The sequence below is a fragment of the Pelobates fuscus genome, chromosome 3 (assembly GCF_036172605.1).
Source record: "Pelobates fuscus isolate aPelFus1 chromosome 3, aPelFus1.pri, whole genome shotgun sequence".
Taxonomy (NCBI): Eukaryota; Metazoa; Chordata; class Amphibia; order Anura; family Pelobatidae; genus Pelobates; species Pelobates fuscus.
In genome coordinates this window covers 416,232,051-416,251,299 of record NC_086319.1, presented here as the reverse complement: position 1 = coordinate 416,251,299, position 19,249 = coordinate 416,232,051, and the positions used below count along the sequence as shown (strand labels likewise).

Genomic DNA, 19,249 nt, shown 5'->3' with positions numbered 1-19,249 from the left:
CCTCGCGAGCGTGCCCAGATACAGGCGCTGATCGTAGCTAAAGGGGCTACGTTCTCTAATTTACCTGGGTACACTCCGCTGGCCACCCACCGAGTTGAAACCCCGGGACAGCTACCTATGCGGCAGGCCCCGTATAGGGTCCCGGAATCAGTCCAGACTCATATGAAGGCCGAGCTGGATGAAATGCTGCAGTTAGGGGTTATCGAACCCTCAGATAGCCCCTGGGCATCACCGGTAGTCCTGGTGCCTAAAAAGGACGGCACCACCCGATTCTGCGTTGACTACCGGAGGCTGAATGACAAGACCGTGTCTGACGCCTACCCGATGCCCCGTATAGACGAACTGCTAGATAAAATGGCCCGGGGCCAGTATCTCACTACAATTGACTTATGTAAGGGATACTGGCAGATTCCTTTAGCCGATGATGCCATCCCCAAGTCGGCGTTTGTCACCCCGTTTGGCCTGTACCAGTTCAAGGTCATGCCCTTCGGGATGAAAAACGCTCCGGCTACTTTTCAGCGGATGGTAGATCGACTACTGGACGGCTTCCAAGACTATGCCTGTGCCTACCTGGACGACATAGCCATCTTCAGCCAGACTTGGGAAGATCACCTCCAACATATAGGGGCGATCCTAGATCGTATTGGGGGAGCGGGGTTAACGCTGAAACCGAGTAAGTGCCACATAGGGATGGCCGAGGTGCAGTATCTAGGACACCGAGTAGGGTGTGGGCAGCAGAGACCCGAGCCAGCCAAAATTGAGGCCGTGGCCAAGTGGCCTACCCCCAGGACCAAAACCCAGGTGCTAGCGTTCTTAGGGACTGCAGGGTATTATAGGAAATTTGTACCCGACTACAGTACCCTGGCCAAACCCCTGACGGACCTGACCAAAAAGAACCTTCCCCGACTGGTTGTCTGGGCCCCAGAGTGTGAGCAGGCATTCCAACAGCTCAAGACTGCACTAACTAATGCTCCTGTGTTAATGGCTCCTGATCCAACTAAAAGATTTCTTGTCCACACAGACGCTTCAATGTTTGGATTGGGGGCAGTGCTGAGCCAAGTGGGAGCCGATGGCGGAGAACATCCCGTAGCCTACTTAAGCCGCAAGTTGTTACCCCGCGAAGTAAGCTACGCCGCCATCGAGAAAGAATGCCTGGCCGTGGTGTGGGCCCTTAAAAAGTTACAGCCCTATTTGTACGGACAACCTTTTTCTTTACTCACAGATCACAACCCGTTAGTGTGGCTAAACCGTGTGTCTGGAGACAATGCCAGGCTGCTGCGCTGGAGCTTGGCGCTGCAGCCCTTTGACTTTACTATCCATTACCGGCCAGGAAAACAAAACGGTAACGCTGACGGGTTATCTAGACAGACTGAACTCGAGAAGTGATCTGTGAGTACTCTCCCGGACATCCCCAAGCCGATCCGTTGGGATCAGACTGTGTATGCCGGCTTGGTTCTGGGGGAGCATTGTGGCAAAACTAGCCACTTCTGGACTGTAGTTATTAAAGGTTGTCCGTAGGCTGAATATGTACTGTGTCTTTTAACCTGTGTATGTATCGTAGTGTGGCCGTTCGCAGGCTGGCCGCCGTATGCGGCCAGCGCACCAAGCATTCATACGGCGAAACACGGCTATCCTGGCCGTTCGCCGTACGAATACGGGCTCCCCAGGTCGACCACACATTCCCAAGTCGTGTGGTACCAATTCACCGATTGCAACATTGTTGCAATCGGTGATTAAAGGCTCTCCGAGGTGGCCGTCGAGCCACTACCGACCATGCAGCGGTCGGCCATCTTGGATCCTTTGTCCCTGCAGCGGTGTTCGGTCGTCGAGAGCCTGGAACTGAAAACGGCTACTCGATGATCTGAACGCCGCTGGACTTCCAGCGCGTTCAGGAGCCCCGCGTTCGGTCCATTGTATGTCCCGTACTTAGTCGGTACTTTTAAACTCACTTTAATGTTTTATTGTATTATGTGTGGCGTTCGGTCAATTCAGCTGGGATCGGAGCGGTATTCTCCCAAAGTGCGCGCTCCGACCCCAGCTATCTACCGAACGTTCAACTATTGCAAAGTACCGAATATTGTGTAATTTCTGTATTTTAATGTCAATTGTCGGTTTCGCTGCACGAGGAGATAATCCACTTAGTCGTCCATTTTAGTGGGAGTATCTCCCTCGTGCAGCGAGGCCTGTTGGGAAAGTCACGGTGCATGGTGGGAGAAAGCCCCTGGAATTACTGTCTGGAAACCCCTTGCATGGGGAACTGTATAAATATACTGCCTGTGAATAAACCGAGTTAGTTGACTCCCAAACTGTGTTTCGTCCGGTTATTGGGAGGATGGGGAATATTGCCGTGCTTTCTGTCGTGACTGTGGATTTCCTGAGGATACCAACGGATATCGTGGACTAATATACTGCGTTCCGTAACAAACAAGAATATGGACAAATGTCTTAGTTGCATTCTGAGTGACAAAGGGGAAAATCTTAGAAACTGCGTAAAGGGTGAATGAAAGATCAGAGCAAAGACCACGACCAGGCAATGTGCCTGCGAGGTCAAGGTTATGATTGCTCAGTTGACCCAAAGGTAAACAAGCACAGATGTAGCCTTAGAGGGGGAAAGACAAGGAGTTTTGTCTTCTATAGAAATGGAGACTGTCCTCACGGTGGGCCCTTGATATGTGAAACGCATTATGCTGCAATCTGTTTAAGTTCTTTGTTACATGTTCATTTTGTGTGTTTTATTGTTACTTTGACCTGCTGATAGAGTGTGTCAGAAGAAAGCAGACTTTGTTAACTCTTTGTCTAGCTGGTGACTATCAATCCATATGGATAAGTTAGCATTCCCAGCCTTAGCAAAATGGTGGCTAATGGTTGCATCAGAAGGCTCAATATGTTGGGTATAGATAGCTATTACATAGTTACATTGTTACATAGCTGTAAAGAGACTTGCGTTAATCAAGTTCAGCCTTCCTCACATAGGTTTTTGCTGATGATCCTAAAGAAGGCAAAAAAAACTAGTCTGAAGCACTTTCAATTTTGCAACAAACTAGGAAAAAAATCCTTCTTGACCCCAAAATGGCAGTCAGATATCTCCTTGGATCAAGCAGCTGTTACCCCACTAAATAGAAACGATATCCCTGTATGTTATGTTTGGAAGTATTTATTCAATTGCTGTTTAAACATTTGTATGGACTCTGACAAAACCACCTCTTCAGGCAGAGAATTCCATATCCTTATTGCTCTTACTGTAAAAAGACATTCCTTTGCTTTAGATTAAATCTCCTTTCTTCCAGCCTGAATGTGTAACCTCGTGTCCTATGTATAGCCCTATTTATGAATAGGTTTCCAGATAATGGTTTGTACTGGCCCCGAATATATATATTATAGGTATTGCTATTCTTCTCAAGAAAATACCTCAGTCATGTCCAACACAGAAACACACATCCAGAAAGGGTCCAGGAGGTACAAATTGAGCTAGTTAGAGCAGTGTTAACATCACTTCATTAAAATTCAAGTTTGAATCTTGGTCAGACCACCTCAGCAATGTCCTTGGATCAAACACCTAACTAAATCCGGCAGACCATTGTGCAGGGAAACTGCAAAGACATGAGATCTGCACTAAAAACACTCCAATAAATTGAACTGATTTTGGTGCTTAGACTGACTCTGCAAGTTAAAAAAAGTAAGCAATGAAGCCAAATGTACTTTTTTTCTCCACTGAGATAAGCATGCATCCCTTCTGTAACTATTACAAGCCAGGGGAATCCAGCCATTGCAACTCACTTGTGAATTCTAACAAGTGTCCCAAAGTGCATTGAGTCATACATTATAATATCAGCCAAGAACTCAGAATACAGATCTACATTTTGAAGTCACACAAGATAATGTATTAAAGATTCTGCAAGGAAATGTAAGCTGAATATTGTGAAGGTACGTTGTGGGTATTTCTTACAGCTGAGTGAAATACAGTACTTAAAATGACAACATTGTTCAAGTTGAGATTTCATATTGGAATAAAGAAATTTAGGAGATAACGGTAAAGGTAGAAACAGTGCATTCATTATATACACACACTACACAAACACAAAAACACACTGCATTCATTATATACACACACTGTAAATAAATATTTGATTAATGTAATTTTATTGGGATCTAATTTGATTTGGAAATTTACCAGTAGCTGCTGCATTTCCTACCCTAGGCTTATACTCGAGTCAGTTTTTTGTGCTAAAATTAGGGGCCTTGGCTTATATTCAGGTCGACCTATACTCGAGTATATATGGTAGTTGTTCTGGTGTCTGCTGACAGTCCCTGCAAGCTTTTTAATGTAAACACTGCCTGTTCACTGCAGGAAATCTTGCAATCCAGCTGATCTGAGTCATGTCATCGGTTGTCATCCCAATCACATGATTAAAATTGGCAGTACTGGCTACAGAAGGACTGCATGATTTTCCAGGCAGTCCCCCAATTGGTTCCTTCAAGAAGGGTAAGTATAAAGGCTGCAAGCAGGACTTGATTGCTAGGACGTGACATGCTGCCTTAATGGCGTTAGAGCCCTCTTTTTGAAAGAGAGCATAGTTTGCCCTAACGTTGGAAAGGGGTTAAAAGATGTTTATAGTCTCAATCAATACATTTTAATTAATAAGCATTAGAATTTTCAATTAAGTGGCAGCCAATTTTCATTTATAGCATTTACATGGTAATTTTTATAGCTCCTTCAAAAAATCATTTAAATGTGGGACTTATTATGACTGTCTTTTTTGCTCTTTCATCAGATGATTCCAAGACATAACCAGTCAGCTAATCCAGAATTATTCCTCCTTGGGTTCCAGCTTCATCGCACCTCTAGAATAATTTTCTTTGCTGCTGTCCTCATAGTGTTTATGATGACAATAACTGGAAATCTTCTAATGATAATAGTGGTTTCTACTACTCAATCTCTCAGATCTCCCATGTACTTCTTGCTCAGCCACTTGTCCTTTTGTGATATTATACTTAGTATGACTATTACACCAAATTTATTATATGTCACCTTACAAGATGGTAGCCCCATGACAGTTAGTGGGTGCATTACTCAGCTATATTTCTTTAGCTTGTCTTCAGCTACAGAATGTCTTCTTCTCACCATGATGTCCTATGATAGATATGTGGCTGTCTGTAAACCATTGCATTATGTAACGATAATGAATTTCCCATTTTGTCTTGGACTAGTTGTGTTGTCTTGGACACTGGGTTTAAGTCTCTCAATGATGCTAAATATCAGTTTGTGTCATTTACAATTTTGTAATTCTAATACTATTGACCATTTCTTCTGTGATTATGCTCCATTCTTTCAGGTTTCTTGTTCTGATACAACAATTGTACAAACTATGATATTTATAATATCTACTCCAGAAATTGTAATTGAAACTATGTTTATCATTTCTACTTATGTTTGTATCTTTCTCGCTATACATAGAATAGCATCCACCACTGGGAGACAGAAAGCCTTCTCCACATGCAGTTCCCACCTCACTGTCGTTTGCACGTATTACGGGACTCTAGCTGCTATCTATGTATTTCCATCAGGAGAACAGTCATTTAATATGAATAAGATTATGTCCCTTGTGTACACAGTTGTGACCCCTTTATTGAATCCTTTAATATACAGTCTGAGGAACCGAGAAATCAAGGCAGCTTTAAAAAACTACTTGGAGAAAAAACATGTAGAAGTTTAATATATTTTTTATTTTTTTCTAAAGATCTGTGATTTTTAGTAGTCTGGCTCATGGTATTGGATAGTAGAGCAGATTTACAGCTTCAAGGTCATCATTTTCCTGCAGTTAAGCCTCCAAGAAATGATAATACCAGATGCCCCAGACGCTCCCTATATTTATCAAGGAGATCCACCATCATCACTTGTGCAACACCAAGATTACACATATATCAAGAGTTTAACTAGAAACCACAGGGCAACAAAGATCGATGACAGGCTTCCTCTTGTGTGTGTGTGTGCTGGGGGGGGTGGGGTGGCAAAGGTGATGTGTTAGATTGGCTGAGTGAGATATTGGTGGGGTTTGACAGAATGGGATGTGTGTGAAATTCCCTTGTGGCAGCTCTGTGGTAAGTATGGGAGAGGATGTATTGAAGACCCCCACAAATTATTTAATAAAACATAAAAAAAGTAGTTTGTATCCCTTTTTGCAGGGATTGGCTTTATAATCCATTACTTTCTAGTGACCAAGCTTGCTGCAGCATAGCAAAGTAAATAAATAGTCAGTGAATTAGTCAAGGGTGTTGTCATGGAAACCAGGCAGCAGCACTCTGACTCATTTACTGAATCTCGGGAACACAGATGGAGCATTTCTGAACTGGTCTGCACCTGGCAGAGCTGCAGACCACAAGCTCCCTTGAAAGATTTGACTGTTCTTCAATATATTGCCATAGAGACCTTACAGGTGGAACTCCAGGGACCTGTCACAGACCCTGGTAGTTCCACCATTAACATACATTAACAATTAGTTAATTTGGAGTCTTAGTGGTAGCCAGTAAACATAGTGATAGGGTTGGAACAAGTTCTTTCCTTAGAGAATATAATTATGAGAGCTTGGAATCTTCTTGCTGCTACTTGTAAAATTGGCAGTTGTTAAACAGCCACTACTTTTAAAACTAGCATCAGGTGTTATAGTAAGTAGTGACTGTTGGTTAAAAGCAGCAACACGTGTTGATAGTTTTAGGTAAGAGGGGGTCCTCAGCAAGTTATAAGTCAGCCACCTACCAGAAGGCATTGTGGGAAAGGATAGGAAGGCATATTACTGGATCTCAAAGTGTCCAGGCTTAATGCTTGGGATAGAAATTATATAAATTAAAACACATTGCAACAGGTTACAAAAAGACCCCTCCCTCTGTAGCTCTCCCTCTTTCTTTGCTGCTCCTGCTGGCACAGGTCAAAGTATTGTGTTCCTTCATATCTTATTATTATACCATTGTTTGATATACTATCTATAACTGATACTGTTTATAGCTTTTATTGTATGTGTTATATCTCTTCCCTTCTACCCCTGCATATTATTTATCTTTCTTCTCCCACCCTACCTCTGGTTTTACTATTTATCCTGGGCTCTTCAGGTCTGGACTGCCACAGCTAGCCCTTAGACCTGCTCCCTTTGTTAATGCATTGTGGCTGCCATTGCCGCGATCCAGCTATATTATTTGTTTTCTGCCCAGTGATTTAAGAGTCTGGATGGGTGCTGAGGGTGGTGGGAGTGCGGGACGCACTATTTTTTGGGGCAGACGAGACGGCAATTTCACGGTCTCCCCATCTGACATTTTGTCGCAAATGGTAGCCATCTTGGATCTCGCAAGATTCTCGTCGGCCATTTTAGGTTGATCAGATCGCGATTCACACAATCTGATAACTTTTTCTTGGTATTTTTCTTTTATATTAATCCCTATCCATGCCAGTTATATTATAGCAGTATGTGATCACTATCCATACAATGTCTTATAAGTGTTGATTGCATATCAGAACCTACTGAATTAACCCATACTGTAACACACTATTCTGGCAAAGGACACTACAGGAATACACCTCAACATAACTGGATACTAGTTTTCTACAAGATTATTGGAACATTTTGGGACTTCAATGAGGAGGATTTACTATTAATATATACATGTAGGTGTTTTTTTTGGTTATTATTTTATTTTTAATTATTGTCACACATATTGAGATTCGTGATTATTTTACTTGTTAGATAACCTTTAAAAAAAAAAAAAATAGTTAATATTAATGTATATATGACAAACAGTTCATTTCCAAGTCCCTTTCATGTCTTTTTATTTCTTTTCAGTTGGATTCACCTTCATGGATCAATACATGGGATCGTCTTCACACTCTATGAAAATCCTCAATTTGGAATTTGGATTGTTTACCGTCTGAATCTTCATTGTTGTCATTATTGTTGTTGTTTATTCTGGTCTGGTAACCTGTAAAAGGTACGCAGTTGTAGACAAGACAACTGGAATATGCAAGATATAGCCTGGATCAGGAGCAGAAATAGGAACTAAAGCAAAATAGGCATACAGGCTAACAGAAACCCCAAAACTCACTGTTCCAGAATACATAAAAGTTAAAAAGACTCAGGCTTTTATATCATGTTTACATCATTGGCGCATGCACACGGTGTCTATCAGGAGTCCAATAATGAAAACGGATCAAAAGGCATGACGGTCACAGTCAACATCATTTAAAGTTATTTGGGATTAGGGTCCCGAATAACACCACTTCGACCTAGTGAAAAGGATGCTACGTCTAAATTGTGTTTTCCATGCCAGCTAACTGATTTGATATAAGCACTAGAAGGGCCACCATCAGGGGGTGACAACCATGATGATTGTCACAGGCCCGGCGGCCCCATGTGTAGCGGTGGAACTGCCGCCGGTGCTACTGCACCAGGGCCCAGACACTGATGGGACCTAGTCAGCGCTGTGGCCGTATAACCGTATAAGCGTGACCGGGCCCATTTAAGAAAAGTTGTGGCAGCAAGTTGTGCTGGGAGTGACGGCCGGTGGGCAGGAGAGGAGTGTAACAGATCCCCTGTTATTGTCTGGCCAACAGACTTGGAAGATTGTAACCACTGAATTTTCAACCGTTGTTATGCTGAACATACTAATGGAAAAACAAAGAACCCTGCTAACTCGTTCGTATAACCGAACAAACTGCTGAACCAGACCAGGAGTGTGACGCCAATTAACTCCCTGACTCTGTGCCAAAACGCAAACTGCAAACGTTTTAAGTGGTTCACTGGGTGGCCGCCGATTCGTATGCACGAACACGCGACAGCGGGTATCTTGTTTTGTTGAACGCATCTGTGGCAAACCTAGCCACTTCTGAACTATATGTAACAAAGGTTGTCCATAGGCTGAATGTGTTACTGTGTACCTTGTTTGTGTCTGTACTATAGTATGACCGTTCGCATGCTGGCAGCCGTACGCTACCAGCATGCAAACCTTTCGTTTGACGAAACACGGCTATCCGGGCCGTTCGCCAAACGAATGCGGGCTCCCCAGGTAGACCACACACTCACAGTCGTGTGGCACTAATCAACTGATTGCAACAATGTTGCAATCGGTAATTGAAGGCTCTCCTAGGTGGCCGTCGTTCGGCTACCGACCATGTCGGCCATATTGGATCCTTTGTCTCTGCAGCGGTGTTCGGTCGTCGAGAGCCTGGAACTGAAAACGGCTACTCAATGATCCGAACACCGCTGGACTTCCAGAGCGTTCGGGAGTTCCGCGTTCGCCACATTCGGTTCCCCATCGATGTTCGGTAGTTTTAAACCGAACTCGATGGTTAAGTGTATTTTGTGCGGCGTTCGGTTAGTTTAGCTGGGATCTGAGCGGTATTCTCACTAAATGTGCCCGCAGACCCCAGCTACCTACCGAATGGTCATTCGTATGAAAGCGAGTAATATTGTGTGAAATATGGATTTCTATGTGAATTGCCAGTTTTGCTGCACGAGGGGATAATCCACTTAATCGTCCATTTTAGTCGGAGGATCCCTCTCGTGCAGCAATGCCTGTTGGGATAATCATGCTGCCTGATGGGAGAAATCCCCTGTAACATCTGTAAGGAAACCCCTTGCAAGGGGAACTGCATAAATATGGAAGTCTGTGAATAAAGCAAGTTAGTTGACTCCCAAACTGTGTTTCGTCCGGTTATTGGGAGGATTGGGGATATTGCCGTGCTTTCTAACTCTGACTGTGGATTACCTAAGATACCAACGGAGATCGTGGACTATCATACTGCGTTCCGTTACAATTGGTGGCAAGCGACGGGATCCGAACCTTACAGCCGAAAAGCAGTGTTCGTGTAAACGGAAACTACCGAACGAGGAAAGCAAGGGCAATTCGTATGGAGATTGATTATACCGTACTGAAACGGCAGACTTTAAAGGAGCTACTGGAAGCCAGGGGTAAGATAGCCAGCAACAAATCCAAAGCTGTGCTGATCGCTGAACTGATGGAGGGAGACAGAGCTCGCAGCGTTACACCTCCACCAGCCATGGAAGAGACCCCATACCAGAGAGAGCTGAGAACCAGGATGGCGTTTCTGCCACAGCCAGTACCCATGGAGATAATGACCGTGCTGATGTCAGATGTGCATGATTATCTGATGGCAAACCGCACACCAGAGACACCGCCTAGGGCAGAGTCTGTTACTGCCTCCATATACGGACAGGTAAAACCCAAAGTCCCACATCACGCGTTTAAAGTGTTTTGTGAAGAAAAAAACGAGATTGACGGGTATTTACAGGATTTCGAGAGGCTGTGTGATTTGCACGACTTGGAACCCGCAGTATGGGTACCCCTACTGGCAGGCAAATTATCGGGTAGGGCAGCCGAAGCCTACCGCGCTGTGCCCCGAGAGGACAGCAAAGATTACCCAAAAGTAAAGAGGGCGATCTTGGAGAGGTATGCCATTACCCCAGAGGCGTACCGGCGCAAGCTCAGGGGCTTGCGCAAACCTGAGAAAGATTCCCATGCAGAGTGGGCGCACAAGCTGGATCAAGCATCACAAGGCTGGATACAAGCCAGCAACGCTACCAATATGGAAGAATTGCGGCAGTTAATGCTGCTGGAGCAATTCTTTAATGGCTTGTCCCCAGAAGCACAAGAATGGGTGAGAGATCGAAAACCACTCACCCTAACCGAAGCGGCTAGACTAGTGGATCAACATTTTGATGCCAGGAGGCATCACGGACTCCAAAGTAAGACTTTCCCTCGAATTACCGGGCCACCCAGTAACTTTTCTCCTACCGGCCCCACCGTAACCCTGTCCAGGCCCGCACCAAATAATCCACCACCCCCCTCTCGATACAATGGCCGGGCTAACATCCAATGTCACACCTGCAAACAGTGGGGACATATTTCCCGAGAGTGCACGCAAAATCGGAGCAGACAAGCGTGGAACCAGGTGCAACAAAATTTGACACCAAGGGCTGCTGCGCATCACTATCAAGTAGCACCAGCCACCCAGGAAATGCTGAGCGCCCAGACCGAGGAACCTCTAGGAGTACTCCACGAGGTGATGTCGGTCCGAGCCACCGACAACCGACAGCATCATCGTCAGCTAGTGACCGTGGAAGTGAAGGAGGTACAAGGGCTCCGAGATTCGGGAGCCACTCTAACTTTGGTTGCACCGCATTTAGTCCCAGGTTCAACTCACACTGGCGGATCAGTGGCAGTGTCACGATCCCGGGGAACCCAACACGCTAACACACACACAGACACACACACAGAAAGTGTGCTGTACCGGTCCTTAGAGTGGCCGGGCTAAGCACACAAAGAATAGTCAGGAGACAAGCCGAGTAAGGGGAACCAGAAAACAGAATAACGAGAAACAAGCCGAGGTCAAAGGGTAGGAGAAAGTCACAAAGTCAGTATAACAAGCCAGAGAGTACGTAACCAGAAATCACACGTTCAGAATCAATACTATAAAGCAAAGACCACAACAGGGCACAGATAGACAGGAAAGGTAAGTATTTAAATCCTAGCCTGAATCCTGATTGGCTAACCACCAATCAGTATTAACAAACACACGTGGAGGATATCTATACCCCCCACTGTGTTTGTTGCACTGTAGCTTTAACGCCGGGTCACGTGCGTGACCCCGGCGCTTAGATAATAGTGCCGGCTCCCAGCGTGCAGCGTTAGACATGCTGCCGCTGGGAGAAGGAGAGGACGACGCGAGCGGCGTGTCAGGAGGAGAGGACGCCGCTCGCTTAACGGTAAGGGGAGAGGGGACCGCGGGCGGCGACGGACCGAGGGTGAGTGCTGCGAGAGGATTGCAGCCTCCCCTCACCGCTGCCCGCGGAGCCCTGACATAACCCCCCCCTCGAAGACCGCCCAGGGGGCGGGAAGCCGAAGGCTTCAAAGGAAACCGCGCATGAAAGGAGCGGATCAAGGAGGGAGCGTCCAAGTCAGAGACAGAAACCCACGACCGCTCCTCCGGGCCATAACCCTTCCAATCAACCAGATACTGCAACCGACCTCGAGAGAAACGAGAATCAAGGAGAGCAGCCACCTCATATACGTCACTAGAGACCGCGCGGAGGGCATCGGAACGCCTGAGAGAGCCAGAGAACCGATTACAGAGCAAGGGCTTCAAAAGGGAGGTGTGAAAGGTGTTAGGTATGCGCATGGAAGGGGGCAAGGCCAGGGAGTAGGATACAGGATTCACCCTACGCAACACCTTATAGGGACCAAGGAACTTGGGCGCGAACTTCATCGAGGGAACCCTAAGGCGGAGATTCCTAGAGGACAACCAAACCCTATCACCCGGAGCATAAGAAGGAGCCGCACACCTACGACGATCAGCAAACCTCTTTTGAGTAGCAGCAGCACGACAAAGAGCAGCATGGACCTGATCCCACATCTTCCGTAAGGAGGCGAGGTGCTCGTCCAAAGCGGGCATTCCCTTGTCGGAGAATACACCGGGAAGGACAGCGGGTTGGAACCCATAAGCCACCATAAAAGGACTCACGCCAGTAGAAGAATGAGACACAGTGTTCCTGGCAAACTCAGCCCAGGGAAGGAGACGGGACCAGTTGTCCTGGTGTGCATTCGTGAAACAGCGTAAATACAACTCCACAGACTGATTTGCTCGTTCGGCAGCTCCATTAGATTGCGGATGATAGGAGGAAGTAAACGATAAGGAGACCCCCATCTCGGCACAAAAGCCTCTCCAAAACCGAGAGACAAACTGAGGGCCCCTGTCAGATACGATATCTTGTGGTATACCATGCAAGCGGAACACTTCTTTGGCAAACACCTGAGCCAACTGAACCGCAGAAGGTAGCTTCTTAAGCGGAATGAAGTGCGCCATTTTGGAGAACCTATCCGTTACAGTCAAAATTACTGTCTGCCCATCAGATGAAGGAAGATCCACAATAAAGTCCATGGATAAGTGTGTCCACGGTTTCTTGGGTACAGATAGGGGCATAAGGAGTCCCAGGGGTTTAACATTAGGGGACTTACACTGTGTACAGACACGGCAAGCCTGCACGTAATCTACCACGTCTTTTTTGAGTGAGGGCCACCAAAACTGTTGGAAAAGACCCTTGTAAGTCTTGGTAACCCCTGGATGACCAGCCGTTTTGGCTGTGTGAAATAAAGTCAACAACTTCTTTCTGTCTTTTACTTTCACGTACAGCTTACCAGTAGGGGTCTCAGAGGGTGCTTGGGGTTGGTATGACTTGATACCATCAAGAAAAAGAGACGAGATAACCAAACGGGTAGTAGCTATTATATTAGTTGTGGGTACAATGGGCTCAGGAGTGGAGGTAATAGAATCTACAGGTTCGTACTGGCGGGAGATGGCATCAGCCTTGACATTTCGATAACCAGGCCTGTATGTGATTATGTACTGAAAACGTGAGAGAAATAAAGACCATCTAGCCTGACGAGAGGATAACCTCTTAGCATCTGCGATATAGGATAGATTTTTATGATCGGTTATAACCAAAATCTTGTGTCTAGCTCCCTCTAACAAGTACCTCCATTCTTTAAATGCCATCACTATAGCTAATAATTCCCTGTTCCCAACGTCGTAATTCTTTTCAGACTCTGACAAGCGTTTTGAAAAGTAACCACAGGGAAGGAGGGGTTCGTCATACGATTGTCTTTGTGACAACACTGCTCCTATACCTGATTCAGAGGCGTCTACTTCCAGTACAAAGGGAAGGGAAGGATCAGGATGGTGTAACACAGGGGCAGTGGCAAATGCCTTTTTTAGAGTCTCGAAGGCCACAATAGCATTAGGATTCCAAACCCTGGGGTGTAAACCCTTTTTTGTCAGTTTAGTGATAGGGGAAATAATGGATGAGAAGTTTTTAACAAACTTTCTATAATAATTGGCAAACCCTATAAATCGCTGTATTGCCTTAAGTCCTTGGGGAAGGGGCCAGGACAGTATAGCTTCCAATTTTGAAGGATCCATGCTGAATCCTTGTTCAGAAATAACATAACCCAGGAATTGTACAGAGGTTTGGTCGAATAAGCATTTCTCTAATTTACAATAAAGACCATTCTGCAACAACCTTTTAAGCACCATCCTAACATGAGTATGATGTGTCTTCAAATCTGGAGAATATACAAGTATGTCATCTAGGTAGACTACAGCACAGACATGCAGTAGATCTCTAAGGACATCGTTTATGAGGTCCTGAAAAACGGCAGGAGCATTACACAATCCAAAAGGCATGACCAGATACTCGTAATGCCCACTACGCGTATTGAACGCCGTTTTCCATTCATCATTCTCCTTAATACGAACAAGGTTATAAGCCCCCCTGAGGTCTAGTTTAGTAAAATATCTAGAACCTTTGACACGATCAAACAATTCGGTAATGAGGGGAATCGGATAGGCATTTTTAATCGTTATATTGTTTAGGGCTCTGTAGTCTATACACGGTCTCAAATCGCCCTCCTTTTTTGCCACAAAAAAGAAACCAGCACCAGCAGGAGAGGAGGACCTTCTAATAAAACCTTTACTTAAGGCCTCTCGTATGTACTCCTCCATTACCTGGTTCTCTTTTTCAGAAAGAGGGTATACCTTACCCCTAGGCGGCATAGTACCAGGTAAGAGGTTTATGGCACAATCATATTCACGGTGAGGGGGTAGTTTATCTGCCTCCCTTTTTTCAAACACCTTAGCTAGGTCTGCATACACAGGAGGAACATAAACAGAAAGTGGCTTGGCTGTGGGTACATTAAGCAAGCCAACAGGACAAACACGAGTCATACATTCCCTTTGACAAGATTTCCCCCAGGAGAGAATCTCCAAACAACCCCAATCAATCATCGGATTGTGTTTAACCAACCAGGGAAAGCCCAAAACGACAGAGGCTGTAGGGGAGTTGATTATTTGAAAGGACAATCTTTCCTTGTGCAAGGCACCCACAGACATAACCAGTTCTTTGGTCTCATGGGTCTTAATGGAGTTAACCTCATACTCCTCCTGACCCTCCACCTGAACAGAGCGAGGAGGGGCGATCGTGGAGGAGAATCTGTTACAGACTAGAGGTTTCAGCAATGAAACGTGAAAGGAGTTCGGGATGCGTAAAGCAGCTGGGAGAGCTAGACGATACGCCACTGGGTTAATTCGAGTCAAGATCCTGTAGGGACCAATATAACGGGGGGCGAATTTCATGGAAGGAACTTTAAGCCGAATATTCCTAGTACTTAACCAAACTCTATCGCCTGGAACAAAATTCGGAGTCGCCCTTCTACGTTTATCAGCGTGTTTCTTAACCAGCATAGAATTGTGTAGAAGAATTTGTCGAGTCTGATCCCACAACTTCCTCAAATTGGCAACATGGACATCAACCGACGGTACACCTTGGGAAGGCGAAACCGAGGGAAGAATAGATGGATGAAAGCCATAGTTCATGAAGAAGGGACTTGAATGAGTAGAGTCACAAACGAGATTGTTGTGCGCAAACTCCGCCCAAGGAATCAAACCGACCCAATCGTCCTGGTGTTCTGAAACAAAACAACGTAAATATTACTCAATCTTTTGGTTGGTACGTTCGGCAGCTCCGTTAGACTGAGGATGATAGGCGGAAGAAAAATTCAATTTGATGCCAAATTGAGAACAGAATGATCTCCAGAAACGTGAAACAAATTGGGAGCCTCTATCAGAAGTGATTTCAGAAGGTATCCCATGCAGGCGAAAAATTTCTTTAGCAAATATCTCCGCCAATTCAGGAGAAGTCGGAAGTTTAGGTAAAGGTACGAAATGTGCCATCTTGGTAAACCTATCAACCACCGTGAGGATAACAGTGTGCCTTTTCGAAACAGGCAAATCCACAATAAAGTCCATCGCCACACAGGACCAAGGTTTCTCTGGAACTTCCAGAGGCTGTAGAAGGCCACAAGGAAGCGAATGCGGTAGTTTAGTCTTAGTACAGACCTCACAGGCTCCGATAAAATCCTTAATATCCCTCCGTAACGAAGGCCACCAGAAATCCTTAGAGATCAAGGAATATGTTTTGCGGACGCCCGGATGGCCAGCCACCTTACTCTCGTGAAGGCACTGCAAGAGCTCCAGTTGGAGTTCAGGAGGAACGAAATGTCTAGACGCAGGAGTCAGTCTAGGTGCCAGATGCTGCAAGCTCCTGATCTGATCAAGCAGCGGAGAGTGGATTTTGAGAGTAGTGTTAGCGATAATGTTACACTTTGGTACTATAGAGGACAAAACCGGCTCAGATATGGCAGAAGGTTCATATTGGCGAGACAAGGCATCAGCTTTAGAATTCTTAGAACCAGGCCTATATGTGAGTATGTAGTTGAAGTGAGTGAGGAATATAGACCAACGAGCCTGTCTCGATGATAATCGTTTAGCCTCCCCAATATAGGATAAGTTTTTATGATCTGTCAAAATAGTAACAGGATGCAAAGTCCCCTCCAATAAATGTCTCCACTCCTTTAAGGCCATGATAACCGCTAGGAGTTCCCTGTCACCAATGTCATATCTGCTCTCAGTACCTGATAATTTTTTTGGAAAAGTACCCACATGGATGTAATGGTTTATCCACACCCAACCTTTGGGACAGGACGGCACCTATACCTGTCTCAGAAGCGTCAACTTCGAGTAGGAAAGGCAGTGTAGTATCAGGGTGAACTAAAATTGGTGCGGAAGCAAACAGCTCCTTGAGTGTCTTAAAAGCCAGAAGTGCTTCAGTAGACCAATTCTTAGTATCAGCCCCTTGTCTGGTCATATTGGTGATGGGAGCAATGATAGAGGAGTATCCCTTAATGAAACGTCTGTAGTAATTAGAGAAACCAATAAATCTCTGAATAGCCTTGAGACCCTTAGGTAAAGGCCAATCTAATATGGATTGGAGCTTCTCCGGATCCATTTCAAACCCCTCTCCAGAAATCACGTAACCAAGAAAGGTAGTTTGGGATTGTTCAAAGCTGCATTTCTCTAATTTGCAGTACAAGCCATGCTGAAGAAGTTTGTGTAAAACCCTTCTGACCTGTCCGTGGTGAGTCTCAATATCCCTGGAATGTATAAGTATATCATCGAGGTATACAATAACACAGTCATGTTGAAACTCCCTAAGAACTTCATTAATTAGATCCTGAAATACCGCTGGGGCATTACAGAGACCAAAAGGCATTACAGTATACTCATAGTGACCATATCGAGTATTGAATGCAGTCTTCCATTCGTGTCCGTGGTGAATTCTCACCAAGTTATAAGCACTTCTAAGGTCTAACTTAGTGAAAATCTTAGAACCCTTTAATCGATCAAAAAGCTCGGTGATCAAGGGAATCGGATAGGCATTTCTAATGGTTATCTTGTTCATGCCTCGGTAGTCAATGCAGGGTCTTAAAGAACCATCCTTCTTTTTAACAAAAAAAAATCCAGCCCCAGCAGGAGAGGAGGATCTCCTAATGAACCCTTTGTCTAGGTTTTCACGAATATACTCCTCTAAGACTAAGTTCTCATTCATAGACAAAGGGTATACATGACCCCTGGGAGGCATAGTACCAGAAAGTAAATTAATTTTGCAATCAAAAGGCCTATGTGGTGGTAAGGTATCAGCCCTTCCTTTGTCAAATACCGCCTTTAAATCTAGATACAAGGACGGTATCTGTATTTTAGTAGAGTCGGTAGAGTTATTAAGTGTGTTAACACTACAGAGAGGTGACACTTTCTTTAAACAATTCTCTTGACAATCCTGACCCCACGAAACTATCTCCCCTGATCTCCAATCTATAACGGGGTTATGTCTCTTAAGCCAGGAGTATCCCAGGACTATGGGAACAGAAGGAGATGAAATGAGTAGTAGGGATATTTCCTCCTTGTGTAGAATACCAGTAGTTAAGTAAAGAGGTATGGTCTCCCGGAAAATCACAGGCTCAACTAAAGGTCTACCATCAATGGCTTCAACAGCCAAGGGTGTCTTCCTTAACTGGGATGGGATAGCGTGTTTGGTGAGAAAAACTTGATCGATAAAGCTCTCAGCAGCTCCGGAGTCTATCAATGCCATAGTCTCTAAGGTTCCCCTCTCCCAAGTTAAAGAGACAGGTAATAGGAGTCTATGTTCTTTGTAGTTATGAGTAGAGGACAAAATCGAAACACCCAAGGTCTGTCCTCTAGAGAAACTTAGGTGCGAGCGTTTCCCGGACGACTGGGACAGTTCAAACGTAAATGACCTCTGACTCCACAATACATACACAGTCCCTCCCTTCTCCTGTACTGTCTCTCCTCCTCTGACAGGCGAGTAAGGCCTAACTGCATAGGTTCTGAAAACTGTGGAGTTTTGGTTTCAGGACTTTGAAATGATGGCGCTAGTCTAAAGGAAGATCTACCGGTTCTATCTCGAGTGTTCTGCCTCTCCCTTAGACGTTCGTCAATGCGAGAGATAAAGGAAATTAAGTCCTCCAAGTTCTCGGGAAGCTCTCTTGTCACTACCTCGTCAAGTATTACATCGGATAATCCATTTAAAAATACGTCTATATAGGCCTGTTCATTCCACTTTACCTCTGCCGCCAAAGACCTGAACTCTAGTGCGTGATCCACAAGTGTTCGGTTGTCTTGTCTAAGGCGCAACAGTAATCTAGCTGCATTGACCTTCCTGCCAGGGGGGTCAAAAGTTCTTTTAAAAGCAGCTACAAAGGCATTATAGTTATAGACTAATGGATTATCATTCTCCCACAATGGATTAGCCCATCTCAGAGCCTTCTCAATGAGTAAGGTGATAATAAATCCCACTTTTGCCCTATCAGTAGGGTAGGAACGGGGCTGTAGTTCGAAATGGATACTGATCTGGTTCAAAAAGCCACGACACCTCTCAGGAGAACCAGCATAACGTACAGGTGGGGTAACTCGGGAAGAAGCACCTACAGTAGCTACCTCTAGCCCTGAACCCACAGGAGGAACAGACGTATTACGCATCTCCTCAGGTGGATTAATAGGACGTGATAGCAGCGCCTGTAGTGCTAGTGCCATCTGATCCATCCTATGCTCCATGGCATCAAACCTAGGATCAGGAGAACCAAGCTGACAATTTGTACCTGCAGGATCCATGGCCCTGTCGTAATGTCAGGATCGGGTCAGGGATCCAACACGCAGAGTACAAAGAGTAGCAGATACGTATACCGGACCTTAGAATGGCCGGACTTAACGTAATACTACGTATAGAATGGTCAGGGACAAGCCGAGGTCGAGGGAACGAGAAGACAGGTAAGCGAGAGA

General features: G+C 45.2%; 1 protein-coding gene across 1 annotated transcript in view; it reads left to right on the top strand.

Annotated features, from left to right (window-relative positions):
- Positions 1-5,714, top strand: part of LOC134602071 (olfactory receptor 5G9-like) — a 33,372-nt gene extending 27,658 nt beyond the window's left edge. The window contains exon 2 of the mRNA XM_063446570.1: positions 4,773-5,714. Coding sequence (XP_063302640.1) covers positions 4,773-5,714 — 942 coding nt within the window. The remainder of the gene's footprint in view (positions 1-4,772) is intronic.
- Positions 5,715-19,249: the final 13,535 nt, after the last annotated feature.